Source organism: Salvelinus namaycush, chromosome 29, assembly GCF_016432855.1.
Source record: "Salvelinus namaycush isolate Seneca chromosome 29, SaNama_1.0, whole genome shotgun sequence".
Classification (NCBI taxonomy): domain Eukaryota; kingdom Metazoa; phylum Chordata; class Actinopteri; order Salmoniformes; family Salmonidae; genus Salvelinus; species Salvelinus namaycush.
The window spans coordinates 23,782,272-23,809,714 of NC_052335.1; the positions used below are offsets into that span (position 1 = coordinate 23,782,272).

General features: G+C 46.3%; 2 protein-coding genes across 2 annotated transcripts in view; both read right to left on the reverse strand.

Annotated features, from left to right (window-relative positions):
• Positions 1–248: 248 nt before the first annotated feature.
• On the reverse strand, positions 249–1,483 carry LOC120024021 (probable G-protein coupled receptor 139). The gene is made up of 2 exons (XM_038968105.1): positions 1,411–1,483; positions 249–1,258 (listed from the first exon to the last, which is right to left on the reverse strand). Exons 1-2 carry the CDS (start codon positions 1,481–1,483, stop codon positions 249–251), a joined length of 1,083 nt encoding a protein of 360 aa, XP_038824033.1.
• A 4,189-nt stretch (positions 1,484–5,672) lies between these two features.
• The window catches only part of LOC120024183 (tyrosine-protein kinase Fyn-like), a 73,326-nt gene continuing 51,555 nt past the window's right edge, over positions 5,673–27,443 (reverse strand). Inside the window, exons 3-13 of the mRNA XM_038968364.1 lie at positions 23,724–23,989; positions 19,747–19,843; positions 16,657–16,755; positions 15,492–15,595; positions 14,551–14,700; positions 10,880–11,044; positions 8,619–8,798; positions 7,962–8,038; positions 7,469–7,622; positions 7,091–7,222; positions 5,673–6,103 (exon numbers count right to left, since the gene is read on the reverse strand). Coding sequence (XP_038824292.1) covers positions 5,895–6,103; positions 7,091–7,222; positions 7,469–7,622; positions 7,962–8,038; positions 8,619–8,798; positions 10,880–11,044; positions 14,551–14,700; positions 15,492–15,595; positions 16,657–16,755; positions 19,747–19,843; positions 23,724–23,979 — 1,623 coding nt within the window. The 5' untranslated portion in view covers positions 23,980–23,989 and the 3' untranslated portion in view covers positions 5,673–5,894. The remainder of the gene's footprint in view (positions 6,104–7,090; positions 7,223–7,468; positions 7,623–7,961; positions 8,039–8,618; positions 8,799–10,879; positions 11,045–14,550; positions 14,701–15,491; positions 15,596–16,656; positions 16,756–19,746; positions 19,844–23,723; positions 23,990–27,443) is intronic.

Sequence of the window (27,443 nt, forward strand, 5' to 3'; positions counted from 1 at the left end):
ATTTAAAGAAATATATTTTTATGTTTAGCTCACATAACATAATTTAAAAGTATGCATTAAGGTGTCGGTAATACGGTAAACGTGTCAAAAACGAATGTCGACATTGCATTTCTATAGCTTCCAAAATCTTTTTTTACAATGGAGGAGAAGTTCCAAGATGGCTGTGCGGTGGCTTCAATACAGTGCCTCCTGTCAGTCATCCAGGGTTTATACACATCATTGTCCTTTCCCCCCCATTCTCCTCCTCTCTACTGGGTCTGTTTGAGGTTGGTGAGGACTACAGTGATGGGGTCTCTGGTCGGCGGTACTTTATGGTCCACCAGAGAGAACACCTTCATTGTGGTCTGGGTGAGGAAGGAGCCCAACTCTCGGGCCTTGGACTTGCAGGTGAGAGTGTGGAGCAGCTCCTGGCGGAAGCGCCGGCTCACCATGCAGTAGAGCAGAAAGTTGGTGCTGGAGTTGAGGTTCTGCAGCATGTTGGCCAGGTCACTAATCAAGTTGATGGGAATGCGGTAGTCGTTCCGGTCGAACCAGTCGTGGTTGTACTTGGTGCGCAGGATGCAGTAGGTGACGAAGCGTGGCAGGCTGAGCACCACGAAGGTCACAGACACTGTGCCCAGCAGGAAGATGGTCCTCCGCACCATGCCCTTGGTGCTCCCCCCCCGCATGACCCGCCGCTCCTCCTTGGTAAACAGCTTTCTGGCACGGGTCAGGTGGTGGCCGATCAGCGAGTTGAAGATGATGACCAGGATGATGGGGATGCCACCGGAGAGGAACGTAGTGACCCACACCAGGACAGTAGAATAGATATGGCCCCTGTAGTGACACCAGGGCAGAGTCACATTCTTCCCCTCTATGGTGAAATTCTTCGGCGTCACCACGTTGATCCAGCCCATGGGCACAGAGGCCAGGTGGGAGACCAGGATGATAGACACACAGGTCAGCCTAGTAACCTTGGCCTGGGAGAAGTGCTGCTTGGCGGACGTGCTGCTGAGGACCAGGTAGCGTTCGATGGTAAACACCACCACGATCCAGGAGGAGCTGTATAGGGAGCCGTACTGCAGGAAGCCCATAATGCCGCAGGCCGGGTGGGAGTGCCAGAAAGGCTGAAGCTGCCAGAAGGTGAGCGTCAGGTCCAGCAGGATGACCCACACCAGGTAGAAGGTGTCCACGATGGCCAAGCAGCTCAGGTAGATGATGGCCGTGTCAGACATTCCACACTTCCGGAAGCAGATCACGTAGAACGTGAAAAGATTGGCTGAGGAATAAGAAATAGAATGGCATCCGTTTTGAGTTGTGACATTTCCTTGTCAATTGATCTCACAATAATTTATGAAAACAAGTTTTGAACATCACACAGACACAAATAGATTTAGGAAACAGCACAAACAAGATAAAAGATTCACACACCTGGGATCCCCAGAATGCACAGCAAAGGGTAGTAGACCTTCTGAACAGTGATGAAGCCACTGTCCCCCTCCATGTTTCCGTCCTCCTCCTCAGCACCAGGCAATAGCAGATATGGTAATGCCTGCAATAAACCCATTAAGGTTAGCTGGATGGGAGGACATTATTGGTACAGAGATGAGCACAGTGTACTAAACAATATGTGGAGAAGGACCGAGAAGGGTTACATATTTCTCCCCCCAAAACACTTTGGTTTTTACTAGGCTTTATGGATATATTATGATTGGGGTTGGCTATTTGTTGACGAGATTTTAAGGGTAAATTTCAATGAGAAAAGGAAGCACTCAAACAGATACGTCAGACTTCATGATCACATTTGAAAAGATTCCATACATCTCAAGGCAAGGATTAACGTACGGACAGCATTTGATTCAGTGTAAAATATTGTGAAACTGATGATGACTAACACAATAGCTATGTCAACAACAGCAAAGGATATTTTACTGCCTGAAACATGCAAATATCTCATCTGACAAGTCTCTACAGAATAGCAGAGTACAACATGACGACCCTTGTGTACCTATGACCTTGAAGGGCTTCTATAAGTGCCTAAATGACTCTGTGGTAATGTATTGACATTGACCAGGAGACATGCAGATGAGGGTGAATTTGTGCTGTTATCATATATCTGTGGTTTTCTTGGAACTGGGAAACAGAAAAGGCAATTCCACCTGTGTCAATATAGCACTATCATCACTTTCCATTTTATACCCGGATGCCCATATAGCAAAGTCAAATCATTGGAAATATATATATTTTTTCAGCAGAACACTTGGAATGTCATAGACTTTAAGCACAAGTAAATCTCTTGTAGCCTATACAAATATATATCATGATACTGCCAACTGCATGACTAAGTGCTAGAATCTACTTGCTGTACCATTACCATACCTTTCAAAATGGATAAAACAAACGGAGAACTGTATGGTAAACATAACACAACTGAGAGTTTAGATTCCAATATTTTATCAACAAAATAAAAACACATTTACAAACCCCCCCCAAAACATGCACTTGTCTACAATAATCCCATCAATGTAAGCGCATACTTTAACAATAAAGTGTTAGTACAGGTTACTTACACAGAGGGGCAGGCCTGCTGGTAGAGTATAGATCCACAGTGTTGGCAGTCCAGTCCAGTCCAGTCCAATAGTATTAGGTGATGATGAGGACCAAGTGAACCAGCTGCAGGTCATATAAAGCTTCCCTATCTCTCTCCCTCTCTCTGGGCAAATCTACATACAGGAAGGAGGCCTCATCTACAGGTGTCACGTCACCTGAAGCACAATTGGACAGACAGAGCTGCACAGTGTAGGACAGACCTCTGTAGGGTTTATATTGATCTGTGAGATCCAGGCCATGATAACCAAAATGGTATAATTTGCGCTAGAATAAGATGCCTATAATGTCCTTATAACAAATGAATTATTGATTGAGATATTGTTATTGTGATGTATCCAAGCAGATGTATTACAAGTCACCATGATTCATCAATGAAGTTACCAATCATGGCAGCTGTTGGTGAATAAATGAAGATATTTCACTCAGGCTGTTTACCATTGAAAAACAATAGCCTGTTCCGGTCTACTTAACTGGGTGTGTCTGAATGTCTCCCATAGTGCAATAGCAGTTGGGTCTGATCTACTTAGTTCATTGACTTTAATTGAACCCCCCCCACAATTTTTGGGGAATAGACAGCTGAGTGAGGTGCCTCGCTTCCTCTTATGTCTCTGAGCTCAGTACAACCTGCCAGTAACACACCCACACACGGAAAAGACTCCCTCTTGTGGTCTTATTAAGCTGTGTTTTGGTGTATTGCACTTGTGATTTCATGAAAATTAAATATTTTTTGTAATTTAATTTGAATTTGGCGCTCTGCAATTCAGCGGATGTTGCCGAAAATTATCCCGCTAAAGGGATCTGTGCGCCAAGAGGTTTTTAACAGAAAAATAACACTTACAATCAGACTGGTCTTGTTCAAGATTACTGTAGAACCCGGACAGAAAAAAAGTGAATAATGTTCCACACTTGCCAGCTAACATAATGCTTTTTCTATTACAGAGATTGTGCAGTGACTCTCGCCTGATAACAGACACATGTCCTGCAGCTTATCAGCCATCACGACTCGTCCCATAAACATTGATTCAGAAATCAAATAACGGAGAACAAACAGTACTGATGCTGCTGCTGGTAGTGATTATATGACTAAACACTGAGCTAGAAAGCTGTGTATTTGACTCTGATGTGTGAGCCTGTCATAGCTGAGCTGTCCCTAAGCAACCTTTACCAATGGAGTTGATGAGCTACATGATGAGGTGTGTCACTACTGATTGCTTGAGCTGCAGACTATGTGTGTATGCGTGTCTGGCCATAGTGTTCCCCTGTATCTACCTGGCACTGGTGCCTCAACCCGCTGCAGGCCTGCCCTGAGTTCATGTACCAGTCATTTAGCACCTCTTCAGGTGACCAGCTGGCCGCTGGCCCGCTCATCATACAGCTATGGGGCTAGAGAACCACAGCTGTCAAAGGTCCAGTCTGTCTGTTACTCTGCTAGCATGAGAGAGTGAGACAAAAAGAGAGCAAGTGAGAGAGATGGAGAGACGCCCTGTTTATACCTGGTTCTAACATGCGTCCTTTGTCCTGAAGGATGCATGTTAACGACAGGTATAAACAGGGCTAGAGAGTCTTCTTCAAAACTCTTATTTTTCACCCTGTAGCAACACCAGGTGGTCATGAAGGCAGAGATGGACAGGCCTAGTGGATTACAATGTCCAGACACACACAACAGACAACGTATAGAAGCAGCAATTCCATAAAAATAAAATAAGTGTCTTGGAAAGAGTGTAAAATGTTTATTGTTCTTTTTGAATTTCAAATGCCAAGTCACTGAATTAACAAAACAGAAATGTAAAAAAATGGAAAATGGAAGAAATAAACTAGGAAGTTTACTGACACTTTTAAAACCATTAAGCTGTAAAACTGTAAAACAATGATGGGGTTCAATCTTAAACAGATCCCGATTATCACTTTAACCGTCTTAAGATAAGAACAAATACTACATTGAGACTAAACAAGGTCAAGCTTTACAGCTGGATGCTTCACCAGTGTCTTTCAACATTCCCCTTGAAGATACAGTACAACCCATTCCTCAAAGATCTAGCAATTAAGGTTAAATAAAACATACTCTGAAACAGAAGACACAAGACTTAAAATATCGACGTCAGTTTAAACATAAAAAGGTAATGTAATCCAAAGGAAGTGGTCCAGAAAGGATCTGAGAAAGGATCCTACTGGTGGTGCTGTGCTGCATACAGACAGACCTAGGGTGGGACATGAGTATTGAGGTGCAGGTGAATGGGGACATGTCACTGTTCACAGAGGGAGGAAGAGACGTTACCCACTAAGACTTCCCAGTACATGGCTACACATCATGGAGGAAACAAGGTCCATGAGATAGATGCCTTGGAATGGCTGTTAAAATGGAACTCTGTATACAAGTTCAAATATGACCATTAAATGTAGACATCTTTCTCTTCTTAAATAAACTGTATGCCCTTCCAGTACACACTAAATAATACCCGGAAAGACAGATTTTGTCCCGTTATTTACTTTTCTTAAAATCTGGTAAGCAAGAAGAGATATGTTCAAAGTATAATTCTTACACGTTTGGCTGTAATTACAAAATGTAACATACATTATTTGTAAAATAACTTTGTTACAGCATTAGCCCAACATCTATTATTATGAGGAGGACAAAGCTATCTCACATTGATGAATCATATCAAACTTACTTCATAAGAAGCATTGCTAAAAAAACGGACTACTTTGTCATGCTAGCCTGAAGTCGGTAAAACAGATGACTTTGCAAAGAAAGGAATGTCCTGTAGAATCTGGATTGGAAGAGAATCTGGATTGGAAGAGAATCTGGATTGGAAGAGACCAGATATCTTGAGATATTGGTCTCATGGTGCACTTTTGAAATGGTCATAATTTCTTTATTATCATCGTCATCATCATAATTGTGCTGGAGAAAATATGTCAAAAACAAACCAACAAAATAAAGCCCAAAAGTTAAGCAAACAAGCTGTTCGTATTTACATTGAATACAGGCATTTCATTGCATCATCACAAACCCAACCACACCCAAATCTCCCTCCCTCCCTTCCTTCCCCCTCTCTCCCTCCTTCATAACTCATCCACGCCCAACCTATTTAACCCAGCCCCAGCTAGATCAAACCCCCCTCTCCCTCACACACAAAACCTCTGGTATCCAGTCTGTTGAGTCTTAGGGTCAGCCACGGAGAGTGAGGAGAGTTGAGACAAGATGCTCTGTTAAGTTGAGGAAGATGTACAGGTCCCTGGTCCCTGGTGGGGCTCCAGAGAGCTACGGTTCAGTCCAGTCCTGTTCCTAGCCCAGAGCCCAGCGTTTAGAGGTTGTCCCCTGGCTGGTACTGTGGCTCCGTGGCCGTGAAGTAGTCCTCCAAGAAGGCCTGCAGGTACTCGAAGGTGGGCCTCTCCTCGGCGTCCTTCTTCCAGCACTGCACCATGAGCTCGTGGAGGGAGATGGGGCAGTCCTGGGGACAGGGCATCCTGTAGCCTCGCTCCACCTGCTCCAGCACCTCCCGGTTGTTCATCCCTACACACACGCGTGCCGGACAAACACAGACACACACACACACAGACACACACAGGAAAAGAGATAGAGATAAGTTCAGTAACTACAGCAGAGGTTTTTAAAGTAACCGATAAGACAGTTCAATGAAAGACATCAGTTTTGACCTCTAATGAATGACCTTAATGACAGAGACATTGAGCTTTAAACCTCAGAGATGCTGATCTTAAGGCAACATCTGGACCTGGAAAAGCATTTATGTAACACATGGGTTACACGTTTTACAACCTGGGGATGTGTGAATGGCTTACTATCTGTTTTTGACGAGCTAAGAGATGTAGCCTCTGCATCAACAAGAAGAGTCCGGAGAAAGGGCCTCAAAAGCTGCTAAGACATCTGTTAGGATGATGCTATTATTCCCTTAGCTCCAGCTTGGCATCCATAGCGTGCAAGCCCTCCCCTCGTGCCCATTCTCCTTCCCTCCCTCCCTCCCTTTTGCACACCAGCTCAGTGAAGTGGCCCATCTAGACAAACATGTGTTCCTCCCTCCCTCCCTCCCTCCCTCGCGCTGATCTCAGTCAACTCCCTGCCCCTGACCAGTCCTCTCACATGGGCTAGCAGCGGCCCAGAGGCAGACCCTGGATTAACAGTTATAAATCTCTGATTCTGGCAGGAAAACAAAGTTACTCAGCCGTGGTTAGACCTCTTCTTTTCTTTAGCGTAAACAGCAGGAGCTGCCTGCAACTTGTTATATAAGCTGTTGTTGTGCTTTATAATTGCACCATAATCCTCTACCTATTCTTAATACAAGTGAGGCTTATCCATAATAGTAACTTAATCAAAACAAACACAACACACATCGTCTTGAGGTCTGTCAGGATGTGAACATTATATCACATGGGTTGCGTCCAAAAACGGCACCCTCTACCCTACATAGTGACCAGAGTCCTATGGTGCCATTGGAGACGGAACCATTGACTCTCTGGTCATCTGTCCCTTGATCCTCCTCACCTGGGTAGGGTACCCGTCCCTTGGTGACCAGCTCAGTGAGCAGGATGCCGAACGACCACACGTCTGACTTGATGGTGAACTTCCCAAACAGCGCAGCCTCCGGGGCCGTCCACTTAATAGGGAACTTAGCACCTGGGAGAGAACAGAGGGAGATGAGTGGATGACAGAATGTAACTTAGCTACATATGGCTACCAGTATTCTTTCTCTCCAGAGATGGGAGTGTCTCTCAGTGTCTCTGTTCTAGTCTGTAGTACAGTGGTATAGACAGACAGTGAGCCATTGACATCCTGTCAGGGTGTGATGATGCACACAGTATCGTGTTGGAAGAACTCTCTTCATGAACTAAGGCAATCATTAGTGTGTGTGTATGTCCTCACCTTGCCGTGCTGTGTACTCATTGTCCTCAATCAGCCTGGCCAATCCGAAGTCGGCGATCTTACACACCAGGTTGTCCCCGACCAGGATATTAGCTGAGCGCAGGTCTCTGTGAATGTAGTTCATCCTCTCGATGTACGCCATGCCTGCTGCCACCTGGAACACACACACACAGACAGACACACAGACAGACACACAGACAGACACACAGACAGACAGACAGACAGACAGACAGACAGACAGACACACACACAGACAGACAGACAGACAGACAGACAGACAGACAGACAGACAGACAGACAGACAGACAGACAGACAGACAGACAGCACTGTAAAATCCCTGAGTTAAACGTAGTTCCAGAGAGAATACAACACACGGTGACACACCCCTGTCCTGAAGTTTCAGTGCTGCTGAGTCGTCGTGTTTGTGAAGTCACACAGAGTTCAGTTATATAAACACAGAGCTGAGTGAGTGACATCTTTGTCGGGGCTTACCTGGGCTGCCATGTCAACCAAATTGGGCAGCTTCAGTCCTCGTCCCTCCCCATCCTTCAGGAAATCCAGGAGGCTTCCTAAACAACAGGAGATATCTGTTGTCGGAACATGCATTTGAAATAGAAGATCTTTATTGAAACAAGTCTTCTGAATGTCAGTTAACAGTCTGACCTGCATGTGGGATTCCTTCCCAGCATGCCAAAGAAACAATGATCTCATCAAAGTTTTCATCCCATTTCTTTCTATACTTAATTGACTTATCTTTAATTGAAGCTCTTTCTTGTGGTGCTCGTAAATGTCAGATTGTTGGCCGACTGTGCCATAGTTAACTATAGGCTTCAATTATTGTTGCACTGAAAAAACACACAGGGCTTGCAACAAGGCAGATGGTTACATAGTCTAGCTAGCTAGGCCTACAGCGTGTCACTGAAGGTGCTGGCTGATCACAGTGTCAATGTTGGATTATTCTTTAAAGAAATATTGAGTTCTAGGGTCCGTTTTCTCCATAGCATCGTCGCAGAGTACGTGGACAAAGGTATTGTATTGTGTGTGTGTTTTTGTGTGTTTTCTGTGTGTTACAACATGAACTGTGTGTGGGTATGTGTGTGTCTGTCTATGTGTGCATGCGTCCATTCATGGGTGTGTGATTGACAATACCTTTGCCCATGTACTCAGTGACGATGTAGATGGGTTCCTCAGACACCACAGCGTAGAGCTGCACCAGCTTGTCATGGCGGAGCTTCTTCATGATCTGGGCTTCTTCCAGGAAGGACTCAGGAGACATGGTGCCCGGCTTCAGAGTCTTCACCGCCACCTTAGTGGTGCCGTTCCACGTTCCTGTTACCCACCGATAACAAAGTATAAGTACAGCCATCACATCTCACAACTTTTGGGTCCGGTTTCCTAGACACAGTTTAATCCTAGTCTTGGACTAGGTTATTTCAGTGGAGATTCTCCATTGAGCATGCTTGTTAGTCCAGGACTAGGCTCAATCTGGATCTGGAAAACTGCTCATCGATGTATACAGTACATCACGTCACAAAGCAAGACTTGAGACCATTTAGTTGTGAATTCAATAAGTAATACTGTGTACAATATAGTATGTACATATCTAAAAACTCAATAAACAGACAAGTCTTGCTTTGAAATACAACAACACAGCACACAACTCAGAAACGGACATTGACGTCTGCTTGCCTTTAATTCACGCGCACAAAAGTTGTCCTGAGGGACAAATCAATGTGTATGACATTTATAGTGACTCTTCTTTTCAAATGGCTTTCAAAAGCCACGAGAGAGATCTGGCAAGGTTTTAAACCTCATAATATACCAACACGGGAAAGGATAATCCATTGTAGGATAATTAACAAAAGCAATAGCCCTGTAAGTAAGGCCCTCTCTGGTGTCGTGCAAGTTACTGTACTGTAGCACAGTGTGAGCATGCCACTGTTCTCTACAATACTGTACCTACAGCTTCAGGCCTTTGTGTCAGTAAGCACACTGTGAAACATGGAACCATTGAAATCAGGGTCTTCTTCATACGAGGTGATTTAGCTTGTTCTGTGGCTGCGTCCCAAAGAGCATCCTATTCCTGTACTACTTTTTACCAGGGCCCAAAATAGGGCACTATATAAGGAATAGGATGCCATTTGGGATGCGGCCTGTCACAGTAAATAATGCCAAAATATTAACTGTGACCTAAAGGCAAGACAGACCTCGAGTCAGTGTGTGACATTTGGGCTCCACATGCTTTTCTACTGCGGTGAGTTTGGGGATTTTAATTTAAGAATTTGAATAAATCCTGGAGAGCGGTGTTGATAAGTGACACAGCTATGACTGCTGGGCCTCGTCAGTCTTTTTGGGGCCTGGTACTGTGCAGTGACTGTGCTGAGGTCACCCGCTGGGTTGAGGTAATGGGATCCCAGGGAACTGGGTGTCACTGGCAGCAGGGTGTGGGGCTATCAGCCGGGACTAGCCCCAACCAAAACCCCAAACCCATAAACAGCATGTCCAAACATTACAACAGGACACACCCCTGATATAAAACTCTGGACTCAAAAGTAGTTCATTTAGCCAGTTCTACACAAGATACATTAAAATAATAGTAGGATTGTATGTTTAAAAAGTTACTTTTAGACTACTGATTTAAGCCTTTAAGCCCTCAAATGAAGCATGATAAAATAATATTAGCAAAAATGTAGGGTATCCTGGAAAAAGATCGATAACCATTACAACCACCTGCACAAAAGCTTCATTTTGTGATTTATAGACTGAAAATGTCCTCAGGTGATTCAATATTTCGAAAATAAATAAATATAAGTTATCAAATTTTTCTCCCGGACACCCCTTACTAGAAATTAAAAGAAAATGATGGAACTATTTTGTTCTTACCACACCACACCTCAGCAAAACATCCCGCCCCCAGCTTTACTTCGAACTCAAGTGAGTCTCTGGCGATTTCCCAGGAATCGTGAGTCAGGCCCACAGTATCAGGGGTGTCGTTCACACACACACCGGTTAAATTAAAGCACAAACCATCCGCACTCTCTACAGGGGAGGGAACATGGAAGGCAAGGCACACAGGGTTAACTACCAGGGACAGGAACATGCAAACAGGCAGATGGAAGGCGGCCATATTGAATTGAGAGAGCAGAGTTTGTAGACATTGACAGTTTGTTGAATTCATTGTTCGTGTTTTACATGGATCACGGACTAAAAGTGTCCCTTAGGAGAGACCAAGTAATGATGATCTTATTTAACAGTACAGACGTTTTTGACATCTCCCTTTTTCTCTAAGAGAGAGAGGTTGTGAGGAGACTGAATCTGTTCTCTGTCTGATGTCTCTGCTTTCTCAGTCAGTGTGGCCTCCTTTCATGTAGCCTGTGGCCAGACGTTTACGGAGGCGAGTCTGCCCGTACCCATCCAGACCTCCCCAAACTGCCCATTCCCCAGACGCTTGATGAGCTGCAGTGACTCCCGCGGGATCTCCCACACGTCTTTGGTTTTGACGGACAGGTCGGTGAGGCGGGGCATCCCTTTGTGGCAGGGCACTACCAAGCGACAACACAGCCCCGCTGCCCGCTCTGCAGACAGGCATAATGAGCGTGCACACACATTCACACACGCATACCCACAACACACACACACGCACGCATACAGAGACACAGAGAGAGATAGAGAAGAGAGGGGGATTGAAAGAAAGCAGTTAGCAAAGCACTTTGAAGAGAGAGTGAGAGAGCGAGAAGAGAAGAGAGAGAGAGAGAGAAGAGAGAGGGAAAGAGAGAGAAAGAGAGAGGGAAAGAGAGAGAAAGAGAGAAGAGAGAGCGGGAGAAAGGATAAAGAGAGAGAGAAAGGATAAAGAGAGAAAGAGGATAGAGAGAGAGAGAGAAAGGATAAGAGAGAGGATAGAGAGAGAGAAAGGATAAAAAGAGAGAAGATCGAGAGAGAGAGAGGATAGAGTGAGAGAGAGAGAGAGAGAAAGAAGTAGTAGCAGTCAGTTAAGGTGAACTCTTATAGCAGCACAGTTCCATGTGCATCCAGCGTTAAGCACCACAGCAGCCAGTCAATCTGTCCCACTAGATGTCCCAGACAGTGGCTGTCCCCAGGCCATAAAGTCAAGCCTCAATCTGTCTAACGCCCTCTTAGCTACTGTTCATCAAATCACACTGAGTGCTGTTCCATCCACCCTCTATCCTCCCCCCTTTAAGTATCGTACAGCACCGCATTAGGACTCTGTCGGCTCTGTTGATGACACACAAAGGGGCATTTTTACCAGCTGCACTATATTCCTTTGAATGTAAGGAATTCAGTAAGGAATTCAGTAAGTAATTCAGTAAGGCATTCAGTAAGGCATTCAGTAAGGAATTCAGTAAGGAATTCAGTAAGGAATTGAAGGGTCAGTGTTGTTTAGGTTGCAGCCTGTTTTGTGTACTGGTTGCTCTTAGTCAAAGCTAGAATGAAGTGATTAGCAAAGATCAGATATGACTGCAACAGCCCGCTATAGATGGCCACATTAATGGTTCTACTCTGGCTAATGGCATGTGTGACTCCCAACACTTTATTATAATGACTGTAATTGCTTGGAGATAGCCGGCCTGTCAATCACTCCAAATGAACATTAAAACGTCCTAGTTGTAATGATGGTTAATGCACAACACGGTGCATCTCAACTATGGCATTTTAATGTTCATGCAAACTAGGTAGTAAAGGAGGGTACTGGAGTCTAGATTTGAGACAGGGACAGCAGAAACCATTGGGGCTGGTAGCTGTGTGTCTATCAGTGTGTGATGATGAAAACCCGTCATCTCATCCCTGACATGAACATTTGCGTTACTTCTTTCCGCAGAGGAAGTAGATGTGTTTGCCCACCATCGATTGAAAGCAAGGCGTGTGGATGGTGCTTCCGCCGCTGTCCCTCCACTTCGATTCCCCTGACATGCAAGGGCCACCGGGCCCCCCCGGAGATAAAGACCAGGCTGTTTGCTCAGGGTAGTAAACGGGAGAGAAAGGCTTGTGTCTCTCCAATGGGAGTGCTGTCTGACTGTGCTGCAGCCATTAAAGACCATCGGGGCCTGCTGCTGTGACCAGGCATCAATACTGTACTTTATGTCTCAGTCTCACTATCATAAAACATGTCAATACAGCAAATGGGAGAGGCTGGCGTTGGACACACTGCATGCACACAGTAGGTATCAAAACAGTTATTTGTCCTTGTTGGCTATTAAGATAAAGTGGTATTTCTGAGATAAGGATTTAATATATATATTTTTTTAACTACACTCTTAGAAACAAAGGTGCTACCTAGAGCCTAAAATGGTTATTCGGCTGTCCCCATAGGAGAACCCTTTTTGGTTCCAGGTAGAACTGTTTTTGGTTTCAGGTAGAACCCTTTTGGGTTCCATGTAGAACCCTCTGTGGAAAGGGTTCTTCATGGAACCCAAACAGGTTCTACCTGGAACCAAAAAAGGTTCTTCAAAGGGTTCTCCTATAGGGACAGCCGAATAACCATTTTAGGCTCTAGATAGCACCTTTTTTCTAAGAGTGTAGTTTGGGCTGGTGGTGTTTTGGCCTATGTGACTGCTGTGTGACTGCTGTGTGACTGCTGTGTGACTGCTGTGTGACTGCTGTGTGATTTCTGTGTGACTGCTGTGTGACTGCTGTGTGACTGCTGTGGGAAAGATGCGTTGACAATATAGAAATTAAACCTCGATAAAAACCCAAGTGAGAGATCGTGAGAAAGCAAAAGGCAACAGAAGAAGCACAAGCCCTGGAAGAAAACAACAATGGTCAAGGTCATTTGAAGAGGTGTGTTTGGACTTCACACTATATGCTCCCTGGGGTGGCAATAGAGGGCATGGAAAGACAAGGTTAATGCACTGTGACACAAACATATACACAAAATCCATACGGTTCATTTCCAGTGGACTAATGTGATAACTGGAGCACATCACCATTCTCATGGAGAGAGACAGACAAATACATAGAGGTAGAGAGATGCATAAAGAGAGAAGGGGAGAGAGTAGAGTGAGAGAGATTGGGTGAGGAAAAGACAGAGTGAGAGAGTGAAAGAGAGGGATAGAAAGACAGCAAAAGAGAGAGCGAGAGAGAGCGAGAGAGAGAGAGAGCAAGAGAGAGAGAGCGAGAGCGAGAGCGAGAGAGAGAGAGAGAGAGAGAGAGAGAGAGAGAGAGAGAGCTGTCTCATCTGACACCAACACGTGCTCATGAATGCAGTATGTCATCATCAACAGAGTGACGTTGAACAGTCCTCGTCGTCTGCTGAGGACATGGTCTGTACGACTGGGACTAACATGCCCATTAGAGTGAACCAATTGGCCTAGTAACTCACACGAACTCAAACAACAATAAGTGTCACTAGTGTCTCAATAGTTGTAAAATAATTGATTTCAAAATGTGTCACTTCATCAATTCTTTAATAACTTATCTGTTGCATCCTCAACAGTTTTCTGAAAGTTTTGAAAGTGCTAAGCTGAGTATATGAAGTTTGCAATTATGTTTTACATTACCACTAGCCCTTACTTCAATTGCACTCTATTCCCTTCTCAAATCTGAAGTGTGAGCTTCACTTTCTATTTCTGCATTTGAAGAGGCCTTAACAGTGTAAATGAGATTATACAGATGAACAGTGTCAACATAATGCACTTCTGGATCACTCCAAGGAAATGGACACCAGACAGAGGAGAAGCCTCTTGTATCTATTTAGGCTTTCCAATCATCTGCTACGTCCATGTCCTGTCTCCACTATACCATAACACCAATATGACTACAGTTCTGCCTGGAGGAGTTCCACTGTACATTACTGTAACTCTAACAGGTCATCATAGCTATGTCACTCATAGATGTCTAATAAACATTCTAATAAAGGTGTATGAATGGTGGGTGCAATAATGATGTATGAATGGTATGACTGACTGTTTAGGTCAGCTCACTGTTACTGTAACTCCAGGCCTGCACTTAAACTGATGATAAACTAGCAATTTTTGAGGCAATATGGCTATCGTATGCATTTCAGTCATATATGTCTAATGAATGGTGTGTGAATGGTGTGACTTGGACCGTTTCTGACTCTTACCTGAGTAGTGCTGCACCAGCTGCTGTAGGGTCTCAAACTGAGCTCTGGTAGTGATGTAGTAACCGCCACTGTCCAGCTTACGGATCTTATAATGCTTCACGTGGTCTCCCTTCACGTCATCCCAGTCTCGTATGGACAGGGAGAAGGCACCTATAGGACACACAGATGGGGAGTAGAGTGTCACTGGGAAACAATCACTTACCTCATGCATTAATAGCACTGAGGATCATGGGAAATGATTGATAGTATTAACAGATACAGAATGAGCTTTTATAGAATAGTCAGCTGCTCAGTTGGATAAATGAACAGTATATCAAACCTTCTGTTAGACAGCTGTCCTAACATACAGGCAGTGGTGTAAAGGACTTAAGTAAAATACTTTAAAGTAACTACTTCATTTGTTTTGGGGGTATCTGTATTTTACTTTACTATTTATATATTTGACAATTTTTACTTTTACTTCACTACATTCCTAAAGAAAATAATGTACTTTTTACTCCATATATTTTCCCTGACACCCAAAAGTACTTGTTACATTTTGAATGCTTAACAGGACAGGAAAATGGTTAAATTCACACACTTATCAAGAGAACATCCCTGGTCATCTCTACTGCCTCTGACACAAGCTTCATTTGTAAATTATGTCTGAGTGTGCAGTTGACTATCCCTATCCCTAAATAAATGTAAAAAACAAGAAAATTGTGCTATTTGGATTGCCTAACAGAAGTTATTATAAATAATTTCTACTTTTACTTTGATACTTAAGTATACTTAAAACCAAATACTTTTAGACTTTTACTCAAGTAGTATTTTACTGGGTGACTTTCCCTTTTACTTGAGTCATTTTCTATTAAGGTATATTTACTTTTACTCAAGTATGACAGTTGGGTACTTCACCACCACTACATACAGGCTCTTTACTTAGATGAGTTGGTGGTTACCTTTTGTGGTTTCGCTCTCTCTGATGAGATAAGTGCCACGGGGGTTACCAGCGAACAGCAGCTGCCTCTCTGCATCCTTCCGGCCTAGTTTCCCAAAGTACCAGCTATGAAGAGTGGGTAACAATGAGTGAGGGAGGCACAATCATAAACCATCCATCTTGGTTTGGTACAGACTATGTGTGTAAAGGGTCTGAGTTTAAAAATGATCATCTTATACACAGCAATCAGAGACACGATGATTGTGACACCAGTCACAAGGCCAATTAAAACTCTCACTGCAACACTGTCAATAAATCACCATTTGGCCATGGTCTCTGAGACTAGAGGCTGAACACTGGCTAAATACATATAGAGAGGGAGCATGAAATGTGGATTGATCCACCCCCCATACAAACCCTGGCTGTTTATGTCCATCATGCTATAGTATACCTTGTGGTGCACCAATAGAATAATGACATCATTATTCACCAGAGTCTGATGGAGAGTGAGGTGGGGGAAGGGGCATGTAGCACTGTCTGACACCAAGGTATATATAAACACACACACACACACACACACACACACACACACACACACACACACACACACACACACACACACACACACACACACACACACACACACACACACACACACACACACACACACACACACACACACACACACACACGGGAAAAACTCTCACACTGTCTGACATTTCAAATATCTGAAAACACAGCATTTAACAATTCCCACAACTCTCCTCTCTTTTATAGTGTCTAATAAAAGTGTTTTTAATGAGCCGGTGAAAGTGCCAGCTCTGCAGAGACATACTGCACAAATCCCAGTATGTTTACATTTCTCCTCAGAGCCTTGTCTTGACTGTTAACTTCAGGCACTGAGAAATAGAGAGGATATCTGCGCTTGTCTAAACTTCTGACATCTTCCTCTCTCCCTCATCTTCCTCTCTCCCTGTTGTCTCAGATAGAAAACGGAGGAAAGAGAGCGAAAGAGAGTGAGAAGAGAGAGAGTGTGTGCGTGTGTGTGTGTGTGTGTGTGCGCGCGTGTGTGTGTGTGTGAGTGACGTGACAGGAGAAGTGTCTGTGACCTGGTGTCTGGTGTGCAATGTATTCAGCTCTGTCAGAGAGTGTCCCAATAAAACCCAGTATGACAGATTGCTACTCACTCCTCAGCCTGGATGGAGTCCACTGGAGCCACGTAATTACTGGGGATGTAACCATTTCCACCGGTGGTGAGGGAACGAGCATCCCACCAGTCCCCTTCACTGAGGGAGAGAGAGATGAGAGAGAGAGATGGAGAGAGAGCGATGGAAAGAGAGAGATGGAGAGATAGAGAGAAAAGGGGGGCAGAGAAAGGGAGGGAGAGAGAGCGATAGATGGGGAGAGAGAGCGATAGATGGAGAGAGAGAGAGAGCAGAGGAAAAGCATCATTACATGACATTCGATACAGTATTGATCAATACACATGTGGAATACTAGTCAGTCATGGTAGGGGTGAGGCTTAAAGGGTTTAACCCCTGCTAACCAAAAGAACCCACGTGGGATCAAATGGTTTCATGTACACCATGTATTAGGAGATTGGCTATAGAAATAACAAATGAACCACTGTGATGATCAATAATGCATTTGACGTGAATACATTGGGTAGCAGTACATGCCTTGTTCATATGGAATGTGTGTTGGCAGCACTGTCTGATCACAAGCAGGGGTTGGGAGGAGGGAGGGAGAGCTCTTAACGACCACAGCTTGCATGACCATGCAGCCATTACCACCTCTCTCCCGTCCTCTTTCTCTCCCTCTAACAACCGCCTCTCCATCACGCTCACTCTCCTGTCCTCTTTCTCTCCCTCTAACAACCGCCTCTCCATCACGCTCACTCTCCTGTCCTCCCAACACACTGGCCTCCTTTACATCCCTCTCTCCCTCGCACATTTCATTTCATCTTTCTTTTTATATCTCCACTTCCTGACACACTTAACTGTTATCCCTCGCTGTCTCTCAAACACAGTATAGTCCCTTCTTCTTTGCATTACATTCTTAATCTCCCTGTATTCCTCTCAATGTATTCCACAGTACCCCACCACTCATTCATGTATCCTCTCCTCCCCAGCCTCCTCCCTGTTGTCCCCTTCCCCCTGACTCCTCCACAACACCATCAAAAACACACATGGAAAGCACAGGAGACATAGGTGATGCCTTAGAGGGCAGCTATAAGGAGTGGTCCACTATTTCCTAGCCCACACACACACACACACACACACACACACACACACACACACACACACACACACACACACACACACACACAGAACCACCTACCACTGTCTACTACTACATCCCTAGTAGCGGTCTTTCATTTGTCCTGAATAAAAACATGACGGGGAGCACCGGGGATGACATCACAGGCCGGTTTCATTTGTCCTGAATAAAAACATGACGGGGAGCACCGGGGATGACATCACAGGCCGGTTTCATTTGTCCTGAATAAAAACATGACGGGGAGCACCGGGGATGACATCACAGGCCGGTTTCATTTGTCCTGAATAAAAACATGACGGGGAGCACCGGGGATGACATCACAGGCCGGTTTCATTTGTTCTGAGAGGACAATGGAGGTTCCATCTGGAGGGCTAGTGTGTTCAAGCTAACACGCTAACGCCAACAGCTGAGAGGAATGATGGACTGCTGGGAGGAGAGGAGGAGCGAGAAAGATAGAGAGAGCGAGCGAGCGAAAGAGTGAAAGAGAGAGAGAGACAGAGAGGGACGGGATGGACCCCAGTCCATTCACCATGGGCAAGCAAACAAAGAACCAGCCTTCTCCCATCTCCAGAAGTATTGTTATGCTTAAACTAGCTTCTTTCCCTGTGGTCACTGCTAACGACAGAGTAATCATTAAACAAAACATCTGTGGTATTTCCTGCTTATTTCTGAGGTAGTTTTACAAAAACATTTTACAAAAAAATTTGCTAAATGTGCAATTGCATGATGAAGACGTATACATGTGTCATCTTGTTACAGCAATCATGTTATAGGAAACTATTCTAAGCAATCAGAATCAAACATTATAAACACTTGAGTCTTATTGTTTGGGATGCTTCCCTGTAACGTGTTGTTTGATTTCACCAAGGTCAGCGATTCCTTGAGAAGATGCCACCATAATACAACACAACAGACCCTGTGCTCAGTACCCACAGGAGTCCCATGGCTGCTCACGTCATTCCCTGCCTGAACAGGCATCTACCATGTACTGTCTGTTTGCCAGGCAGCCTGGCCTGAGAGGGAGAGACTGGGCCTGGGCTGGGTGCAGTTACTCTTCTCTCCAGCAGGGGGCAGTGTGCCAAGCTGGAACAGAGCCTGGATGCTGCCAGGGAGGGAAGTTAGAAGTGAGGGAGGCGTGGGCGGATGATGGAGGGCTGAGGCTGCAGCTCTGACTGGCCACTGGCCAGGAGGAGAAGATGAAGGGAGGAGAGGAGGAGGGGAGGAGGGGAGGAGAGGAAGATAGAATAGAGAGGGTCCTAATGATGGTGTCTTCCTGCCTTTGCTCTAGATGGGTGGGCAGTGGGTGGTGGTGGTTAAACGTGTGCTACTGGGGTATGAGGAGCAGCCCTTCCACAGGGGAGAGAGGACAGGAAAAAAAGCTGTTAGAGCAGTATGGATGGGTATGGAGACTGGTGAGTATCCACTGTGCTGCCTGGGCTTTAGGTTGAAAAACTACATGGGTGAACATGAACACGGGGACAGTGGAGGAGGAGCTGGGAAATCACAAACCTAAACAGACAGAGTGTCATACTTCTGAGAGAAAATATCAAATGACATTTTTCAGTGTGTCACTAAAGCCTGCTGAAAAGGAAAACACCCATCCATGAGGTTTCAGAGCAGCATGTTCATGGGCTGGTCTGAGACAGTTGTGCTGACAGAGGGGTAACAGAGTGGCTGCACTTTGTGTCAGACCGTTCAAAGAGAAAGTCTACACCAGACTAAAGCAGACTGAAGAACAACACAGAACCATTCCACATCCCCCACCTCAAACTAAAGACCCCTGCCTGCTCCATACAATTTAAATGCTGATGTATTGAAAATGGCAATACAACTTATTTTACAGTCATTCCAACACCTTCCCCGGTCAAAGTGAGAAACCTAGGCAGCCAGGCTACCAGAGTGATTCTAATATATTTTCATCTAGAATACAGACCTTTTTCCACTCTCAGTGCAGTAGGTGGGATGTGTGATAAGTGGCTGTACTATACTGTACTTACGTGCTGTTGATAATCTGAAACCTCTCCCCTTTCCTGAAGCTGAGGTCGTCCTCTGTCCGCGCCTCATAGTCGTAAAGTGCCACGAAGAGGGTGACTCCTGCCGAGAGAAAACACACAGCGTCAGCACTCACGCGATTAAGAAGTGCAGCAAATGAACCTTAGTCTGAGAGACTAACATTGCACTGACTGACCCTGGAAGGGAAGCTGGGTGCACGGTAGCTTTTATACTAGAGGCTGCAGCCATTTCTGGATGCAGTGGATATACTAGGCTGTAGTGAATTGAATGTGAAACCATCCATTAAATTGGTGACAGTATAAATAGCTGGAAATAAGCCTTCATACAGTATTGGACATCTTTCACCTGAAAGGTAGCATTAAAACACTGCAGCAATTATGAATGGAAAAGGTCCTTCATACAATCTTTCAGCAGGCAGGTAGGTAGCACACACACTACATACCACATGTAATAGAATGGTTCTATTATTATTACCAACTACCTAGATGTCCAGGGAGACAGGCTGAGAGAGAATCTAGGGAGACAGGCTGAGAGTGTCCAGGGAGACAGGCTGAGAGAGAATCTATGGAGACAGGCTGAGAGAGTGTCCAGGGAGACAGGCTGAGAGAGAATCTAGGGAGACAGGCTGAGAGTGTCCAGGGAGACAGGCTGAGAGAGAATCTAGGGAGACAGGCTGAGAGTGTCCAGGGAGACAGGCTGAGAGAGAATCTAGGGAGACAGGCTGAGAGTGGCCAAGGAGACAGGCTGAGAGTGTCCAAGGAGACAGGCTGAGAGAGAATCTAGGGAAACAGGCTGAGAGAGTGTCCAGGGAGACAGGCTGAGAGAGAATCTAGGGAGACAGGCTGAGAGTGTGTCCAGGGAGACAGGCTGAGAGAGAATCTAGGGAGACAGGCTGAGAGAGTGTCCAGGGAGACATGCTGAGAGAGAATCTAGGGAGACAGGCTGAGAGAGTGTCCAGGGAGACAGGCTGAGAGAGAATCTAGGGAGACAGGCTGAGAGAGTGTCCAGGGAGACAGGCTGAGAGAGAATCTAGGGAGACAGGCTGAGAGAGTGTCCAGGGAGACAGGCTGAGAGAGAATCTAGGGAGACAGGCTGAGAGTGGCCAAGGAGACAGGCTGAGAGTGTCCAAGGAGACAGGCTGAGAGAGAATCTAGGGAGACAGGCTGAGAGAGTGTCCAGGGAGACAGGCTGAGAGAGGATCTAGGGAGACAGGCTGAGAGAGTGTCCAGGGAGACAGGCTGAGAGAGAATCTAGGGAGACAGGCTGAGAGAGTGTCCAGGGAGACATGCTGAGAGAGAATCTAGGGAGACAGGCTGAGAGAGTGTCCAGGGAGACAGGCTGAGAGAGAATCTAGGGAGACAGGCTGAGAGAGTGTCCAGGGAGACAGGCTGAGAGAGAATCTAGGGAGACAGGCTGAGAGAGTGTCCAGGGAGACAGGCTGAGAGAGAATCTAGGGAGACAGGCTGAGAGTGGCCAAGGAGACAGGCTGAGAGTGTCCAAGGAGACAGGCTGAGAGAGAATCTAGGGAGACAGGCTGAGAGAGTGTCCAGGGAGACAGGCTGAGAGAGGATCTAGGGAGACAGGCTGAGAGAGTGTCCAGGGAGACAGGCTGAGAGAGAATCTAGGGAGACAGGCTGAGAGAGTGTCCAGGGAGACAGGCTGAGAGAGGATCTAGGGAGACAGGCTGAGAGTGTCCAGGGAGACAGGCTGAGAGAGGGTCCAGGGAGACAGGCTGAGAGAGGGTCCAGGGAGACAGGCTGAGAGAGGGTCCAGGGAGACAGGCTGAGAGAGGGTCCAGGGAGACAGGCTGAGAGAGGGTCCAGGGAGACAGGCTGAGAGAGGGTCCAGGGAGACAGGCTGAGAGAGGGTCCAGGGAGACAGGCTGAGAGAGGGTCCAGGGAGACATGCTGAGAGAGGGTCTAGGGAGACATGCTGAGAGAGGATCCAGGGAGACAGGCTGAGAGAGGGTCCAGGGAGACAGGCTGAGAGAGGGTCCAGGGAGACAGGCTGAGAGAGGGTCCAGGGAGACAGGCTGAGAGAGGGTCCAGGGAGACATGCTGAGAGAGGGTCCAGGGAGACATGCTGAGAGAGGATCCAGGGAGACAGGCTGAGAGAGGGTCCAGGGAGACAGACTGAGAGAGAGTCCAGGGAGACAGGCTGAGAGAGAGTCCAGGGAGACAGGCTGAGAGAGAGTCCAGGGAGACAGACTGAGAGAGAGTCCAGGGAGACAGGCTGAGAGAGAGTCCAGGGAGACAGGCTGAGAGAGAGTCCAGGGAGACAGGCTGAGAGAGAGAACAGGGAGACAGGCTGAGAGAGAGAACAGGGAGACAGGCTGAGAGAGGGTCCAGGGAAAGAGGCTGAGAGAGGGTCCAGGGAGACAGACAGAGAGAGTCCAGGGAGACAGGCTGAGAGAGAGAACAGGGAGACAGGCTGAGAGGGAGTCCAACGAGAGAGGGGCTGAGCCTGCTCCATCTACCCAGGCAGTCTGCTGAATCTCTCAGAATAAGTCTCCACAAGTCTAAAGAGCTTTCTTTATTCATCTCCTTTCCCTGATCTGAAAGGACTTGATGCACCACAGCAATATGGTGGTGGTGGAAGCCTACACAGTCTTTTGAGTGTTGGGACAATGTTGAGTGTACTGTGGAAATGAATAGTCTGTGCTTTGAGAGCAGGGCCCTTGGGGATAGTAGCAGTGAGAAGAGAACAAGCTGCTGCTTTTCACATGACACACACACAGAGAGAGAGCGAGAGCGAGAGCGAGAGAGAGAGAGAATGCACACAGGGGAATTTTGCACGCCACACCTCTGATGCATCTACCTGTCACACTCATCACAAGATACAAACAGACTGCATCACTTCTGAAGAAATGCCTCCACATCTCCTCCACTTACAAGAAACCCCTAGCAAGCCAGAATACACCAACCAGGCTTTGGTTATGCATGGTTTATTATTTATTATATATTTATTATAGTAATCTGAGGATTGGCATGTGAGTGAGGCCCATTCAATTCAGTAACTTAAGGTCATGGAACATACAGTACTAGCTGTGAATTTCCGTTCAGACTGTTAACTAAGTGCATACAGATCAAATGATTCCCAATAGAATGTCACAAACGGCACCTCATCTATAAGCCTGAAAGGCAAAATGGTGCCTGTTAGACAGACAAGGCAGTACCACTATTTTTGTCATGAAAGTGGTTTGAGAGAGAGAGAGAAAAAGAGAGGGACAGTTTGTACCAAAGTTAAACCCCCTTGTCCCCTGCAACTGACAGTGGATTTGGATCATTTTGGGACAGAAATAATCCACACTTTGATGGAAGCCGTGTTAATTAAGTGGAAACGCTGTAGGTCCTCTTGTAGCAGCAGAGGCTCAATGAAACATAAAGGATATCCTGACTGGGAATATTCTCTATGGAAACAATGAACCCACACACAAAGGGCTGTGCAAGCGCCGGCCGGACGTTCCAACACAGGGTCGAGGGGCCGGGACTGGGCCGTGAGGTGAAGCGGGTCCGGGGAAGTCAGGAGAGGGGCCGGGACTGGGCCGCGAGGTGAAGCGGGTCCGGGGAAGTCAGGAGAGGGGCCGGGACTGGGCCGTGAGGTGAAGCGGGTCCGGGGAAGTCAGGAGAGGGGCCGGGACTGGGCCGTGAGGTGAAGCGGGTCCGGGGAAGTCAGGAGAGGGGCCGGGACTGGGCCGTGAGGTGAAGCGGGTCCGGGGAAGTCAGGAGAGGGGCCGGGACTGGGCCGTGAGGTGAAGCGGGTCCGGGGAAGTCAGGAGAGGGGCCGGGACTGGGCCGCGAGGTGAAGCGGGTCCGGGGAAGTCAGGAGAGGGGCCGGGACTGGGCCGCGAGGTGAAGCGGGTCCGGGGAAATCAGGAGAGGGGCCGGGACTGGGCCGTGAGGTGAAGCGGGTCCGGGGAAGTCAGGAGAGGGGCTAAAGGGGAACGTATGGACACCCCTACCTGTTCCGCCACGGGTGCGTAGGGTCCCGGTGTGGGAGGAGGTGTTGACCCCTCCGAAGACGGTCATCCCCTGGCCGACAGGCGCCTGGAAGTTGTTGAAGTTGGGGATGGCGGTGACCCCGAAGCTGGGGTAGTGCTGGTGCTGCGGCGTGGGATCGGCGCCATAGCGGAAGCCTGGGGCACTCTGGGAGATGCTGGTGTCTCGGTCGTCCGTGAGTTTCGTTGCTTCTTTATCCTTGCATTGTACACAGCCCATTATCTATATTCTACACAGAGAGAAACACAGAGAAACACAGAGAAGAAGAAGAGGGATTATCAACTTGCTTGTAAATCAATAGAACATCCAGTCTGAAAATGAAAAGGAAGGTTACAGGGCTGATGACAAGCAACAATACATGAAATAGAGGTGTACTTTAACATTGTTCTTGGTTTGCTCTCCTCTCCCCTCAGATGACATCTCCTTGTCTCATTAGAGAAATGCTGTCTCTCAAGGAGCACTGGGAGGTTTATAGCCTGACACACACACGCGCGCACACACACGCGCACACACACGCGTACACACAGCAGAGCTCCGGATGACTCACACAAACACTGTGTCTCTTTCACGGCCAGGGGAAAAAATACACTCAGATATACACTAGCGTTGGGGAAGGAGAAATAGTCGGGGAGAAGGGGACCCATGGAGGATCGGTCATAGGGGTATTCACTCATCCATTATTCCATGATAACATCACTGCCAGCATCGACCGGCCGGTCCTATGGGTGGGAGGTGGGGGGAGTGTGGACGTTGCTTCTGTCTGTTAAAGAGACAGGACATATTTCCAGTAGGACATCTCTATGTTTCTTCCGACACTATTACTAAACCAAGTATAGTCTCCTTTTATGGTATAATCTAAGTCTTCAAATACTGGTATGTAAACACACCTACAGACAAGAAAATATGTTCAAATACCTTCTGTAGAGACTGTTTATGCCTTGGCTGTGATGGTATTGGCACAAAATTAAAGCGTATAAAGTTTATCAACTGGCTAGAGTAGAGCTCTACTACTATGGTGCTGGGGAAGATTACCACTGGACAGAATTATTCACCCTGTGACAATTATTGCGATCTCATTACCAGCCTGCAAAATAAACATGAAAATAACACTGTCTGTGTAGACCAGCACAGACAAACATACTGTAAATTGCAGTGTTCCTTGGAGACAGACTGCTGATCTAGTCCTCAGCTACAGCCACGACTGCCCTCAAACGTGTCATTTGAAAATATTCAGGATTTCAATAAGAGCCCTGTTTCCCTTGCACTGTCGGTCTCTGTCTCTCTCTCTCTCTCTCTCTATCCTTCTTTTTCTCTCCTCTCTCTCTCCTCTCTCTCCCCTCTCTCTGATCTCTCTCTCCCTCTTTCCAAGCCTCCTGGGCTGGTGTGTTGTGTCTATTCCATCTCTTCTGATAGAAGAAGGAAGTGCAGTCTGCAGTCACTTAAAACACATGGGAGAAAGAATGTGGTCCAGTATGCTTCCCTTTGGCCAGAGGGAAAAAAACAAGGCCCAGATTATAGGAAGCCCTCCTTCCTCCCTTCCATCAATCAGCACAGCTGACACACAATGGCCACCCATTGAGCATAGTCAAGGTCTAGAACCTGCTTCCCACATCATCACTGACTGACGACCGCACGCTTGGCAAATGGAGAGAGAGAGAGAGAGAGAGACAGAGAGAGAGAGAAAAAAAAATCAGGATTCCCAATCCATTAAAGTTTAAACAACTGAACAATACACATATTGGTTTAAAGTTGTAGATTAAGGCTAAATCCACACAGTCACAGTGATCAGATAAAAAGGAATCTCTGTGACATCATCCAGTCTCATATAATAAATAACATATCAGACAGCGGCTAGTATTTGGCCTCTGACCGTGGCCTGGCAACCAACGAATCCCTGGCTCCGCAAAACGACGCGCGAATGCTACAATGACTCAGTGGGCTACCACTGTAATCCACCACAACAAGCCCTGGACAGGAAGAGAGCCAAGAATCAGATAACTGCAACGGTCAGTGGTGGGTTCCACAGCATCTCTAATCGTCTTCAACTTGTAGCATCACTTAAAATGCTCAAAGTTGCTTGATAATCTATCTCATAACATAGCCGCTGGGCAGCAGAGAAAGATTGGATTGGCTTCTGGACATCGACATTTGTATTGATCTCTGTTATCCGGTCAGAGGGCTTGGCTTGTTGTGGTAAATGTCAGAGTAATCTGTGGAAGCAGGATGTTGTTAACTGAATACAGTCAAAGCTGCCTCTGATAACAGCACAGTATTATAGGTGATTCCAAAGGAGCCAAATGGAACAGGTTGTTGCTGTGTAGATGACTGGAGATGTTGAGAATGGCAAGCACGCCACACACACACACACACATACACATACATACACACACACAGCAGTGTGTGGTCAGCTACAACCCTATCACAGAGTACTGCAAGACCACTCACAGTGTTGTTATTCTACCGTTCAGTAGGCAGCTATGAGACAGCCCTCACAGCAGGAGACAAACATACAGCCACAACAGAGCCTCAGCCCAGTACGAATCCTGCTCACTGCGGACCCCTCAACACAGGCTAGGGACTGAGCTCAGCATCACTGCTCCCTTAGTTTGAACCCAACCTCTTTCATCTCTTTCTTTGCCCCCTTCCCTTCTGTTCAGAAAACACCTGCTAGCCGTAGGCGCTTGTATTGCTGTTTACTCCTTCTCTCCTCCCCTTCCTCTGCTGCAGAATAACAGCCTGAAACCAACTGATAGCCATCAGCACAGTGTTTCATATAGAAACCAACTGATAGCCATCAGCACAGTGTATCATATAGAAACCAACTGATAGCCATCAGCACAGTGTTTCATATAGAAACCAACTGATAGCCATCAGCACAGTGTTTCATATAGAAACCAACTGATAGCCATCAGCACAGTGTGTCATATAGAAACCAACTGATAGCCATCAGCACAGTGTTTCATATAGAAACCAACTGATAGCCATCAGCACAGTGTTTCATATAGAAACCAACTGATAGCCATCAGCACAGTGTTTCATATAGAACCCCACATCCTTATCACTCTTCTTCTCATCAGATTGGCTCAACCAATCAGATCAATGGTCCTTCAAGGAAAAACAATTATAAAGCAGAACATGACCAGAAGCTAGTTAAAGTAAAGGCCAGTCATATAGGATCTATATGGACCAAATTCATGAAGATATTTAATTGAAAGCCAAAGATCTAAAACTTTGAAAGATCTAAGGCTGCTTTAAATTAAATATAAAGCAGAAGGGATGACAATTGATTAAATCAAGTTAAAAAGGTGTCAACTTCTACCATATGTTCTGCAATCCGTCTCTCAACAAAGAGGAGAGGAGATAGGGGATAAAAGCAGATCTATCCACAGATCCATGTCAAATATTAATGGAGCGGTTGTGGAAACTCAAGGTTGGCATGCCTCAGAGTCGGTGTCGGGATAGCTGCAAGAGAGCTGCAGAGGGACGAAACGCCCTGGATGGAGGCATGTATATTTCATAGGGGGTGATGAGGTGGGGAGGGGTGAATCACTAGTATGGGGGGGGGGGGGGGGGGGGGCTACACTGTCACGATATGCCCTGGGGGGGAGAGTCTTTTATCACCACTCTTTACACGGATGATCTGGACAATTTTGGGACACCCTCTGTCTGGACAGAACACCTCA

Bases quoted from the DNA above. Each gene is read 5' to 3' on its own strand.
- LOC120024021 (XM_038968105.1), bottom strand. From the start codon at position 1,483: ATGGAGGGGGACAGTGGCTTCATCACTGTTCAGAAGGTCTACTACCCT. The intron at 1,259-1,410 runs GTGTGTGAATCT...CTTATTCCTCAG, and splicing joins GTGCATTCTGGGGATCCCAG to CCAATCTTTTCACGTTCTAC.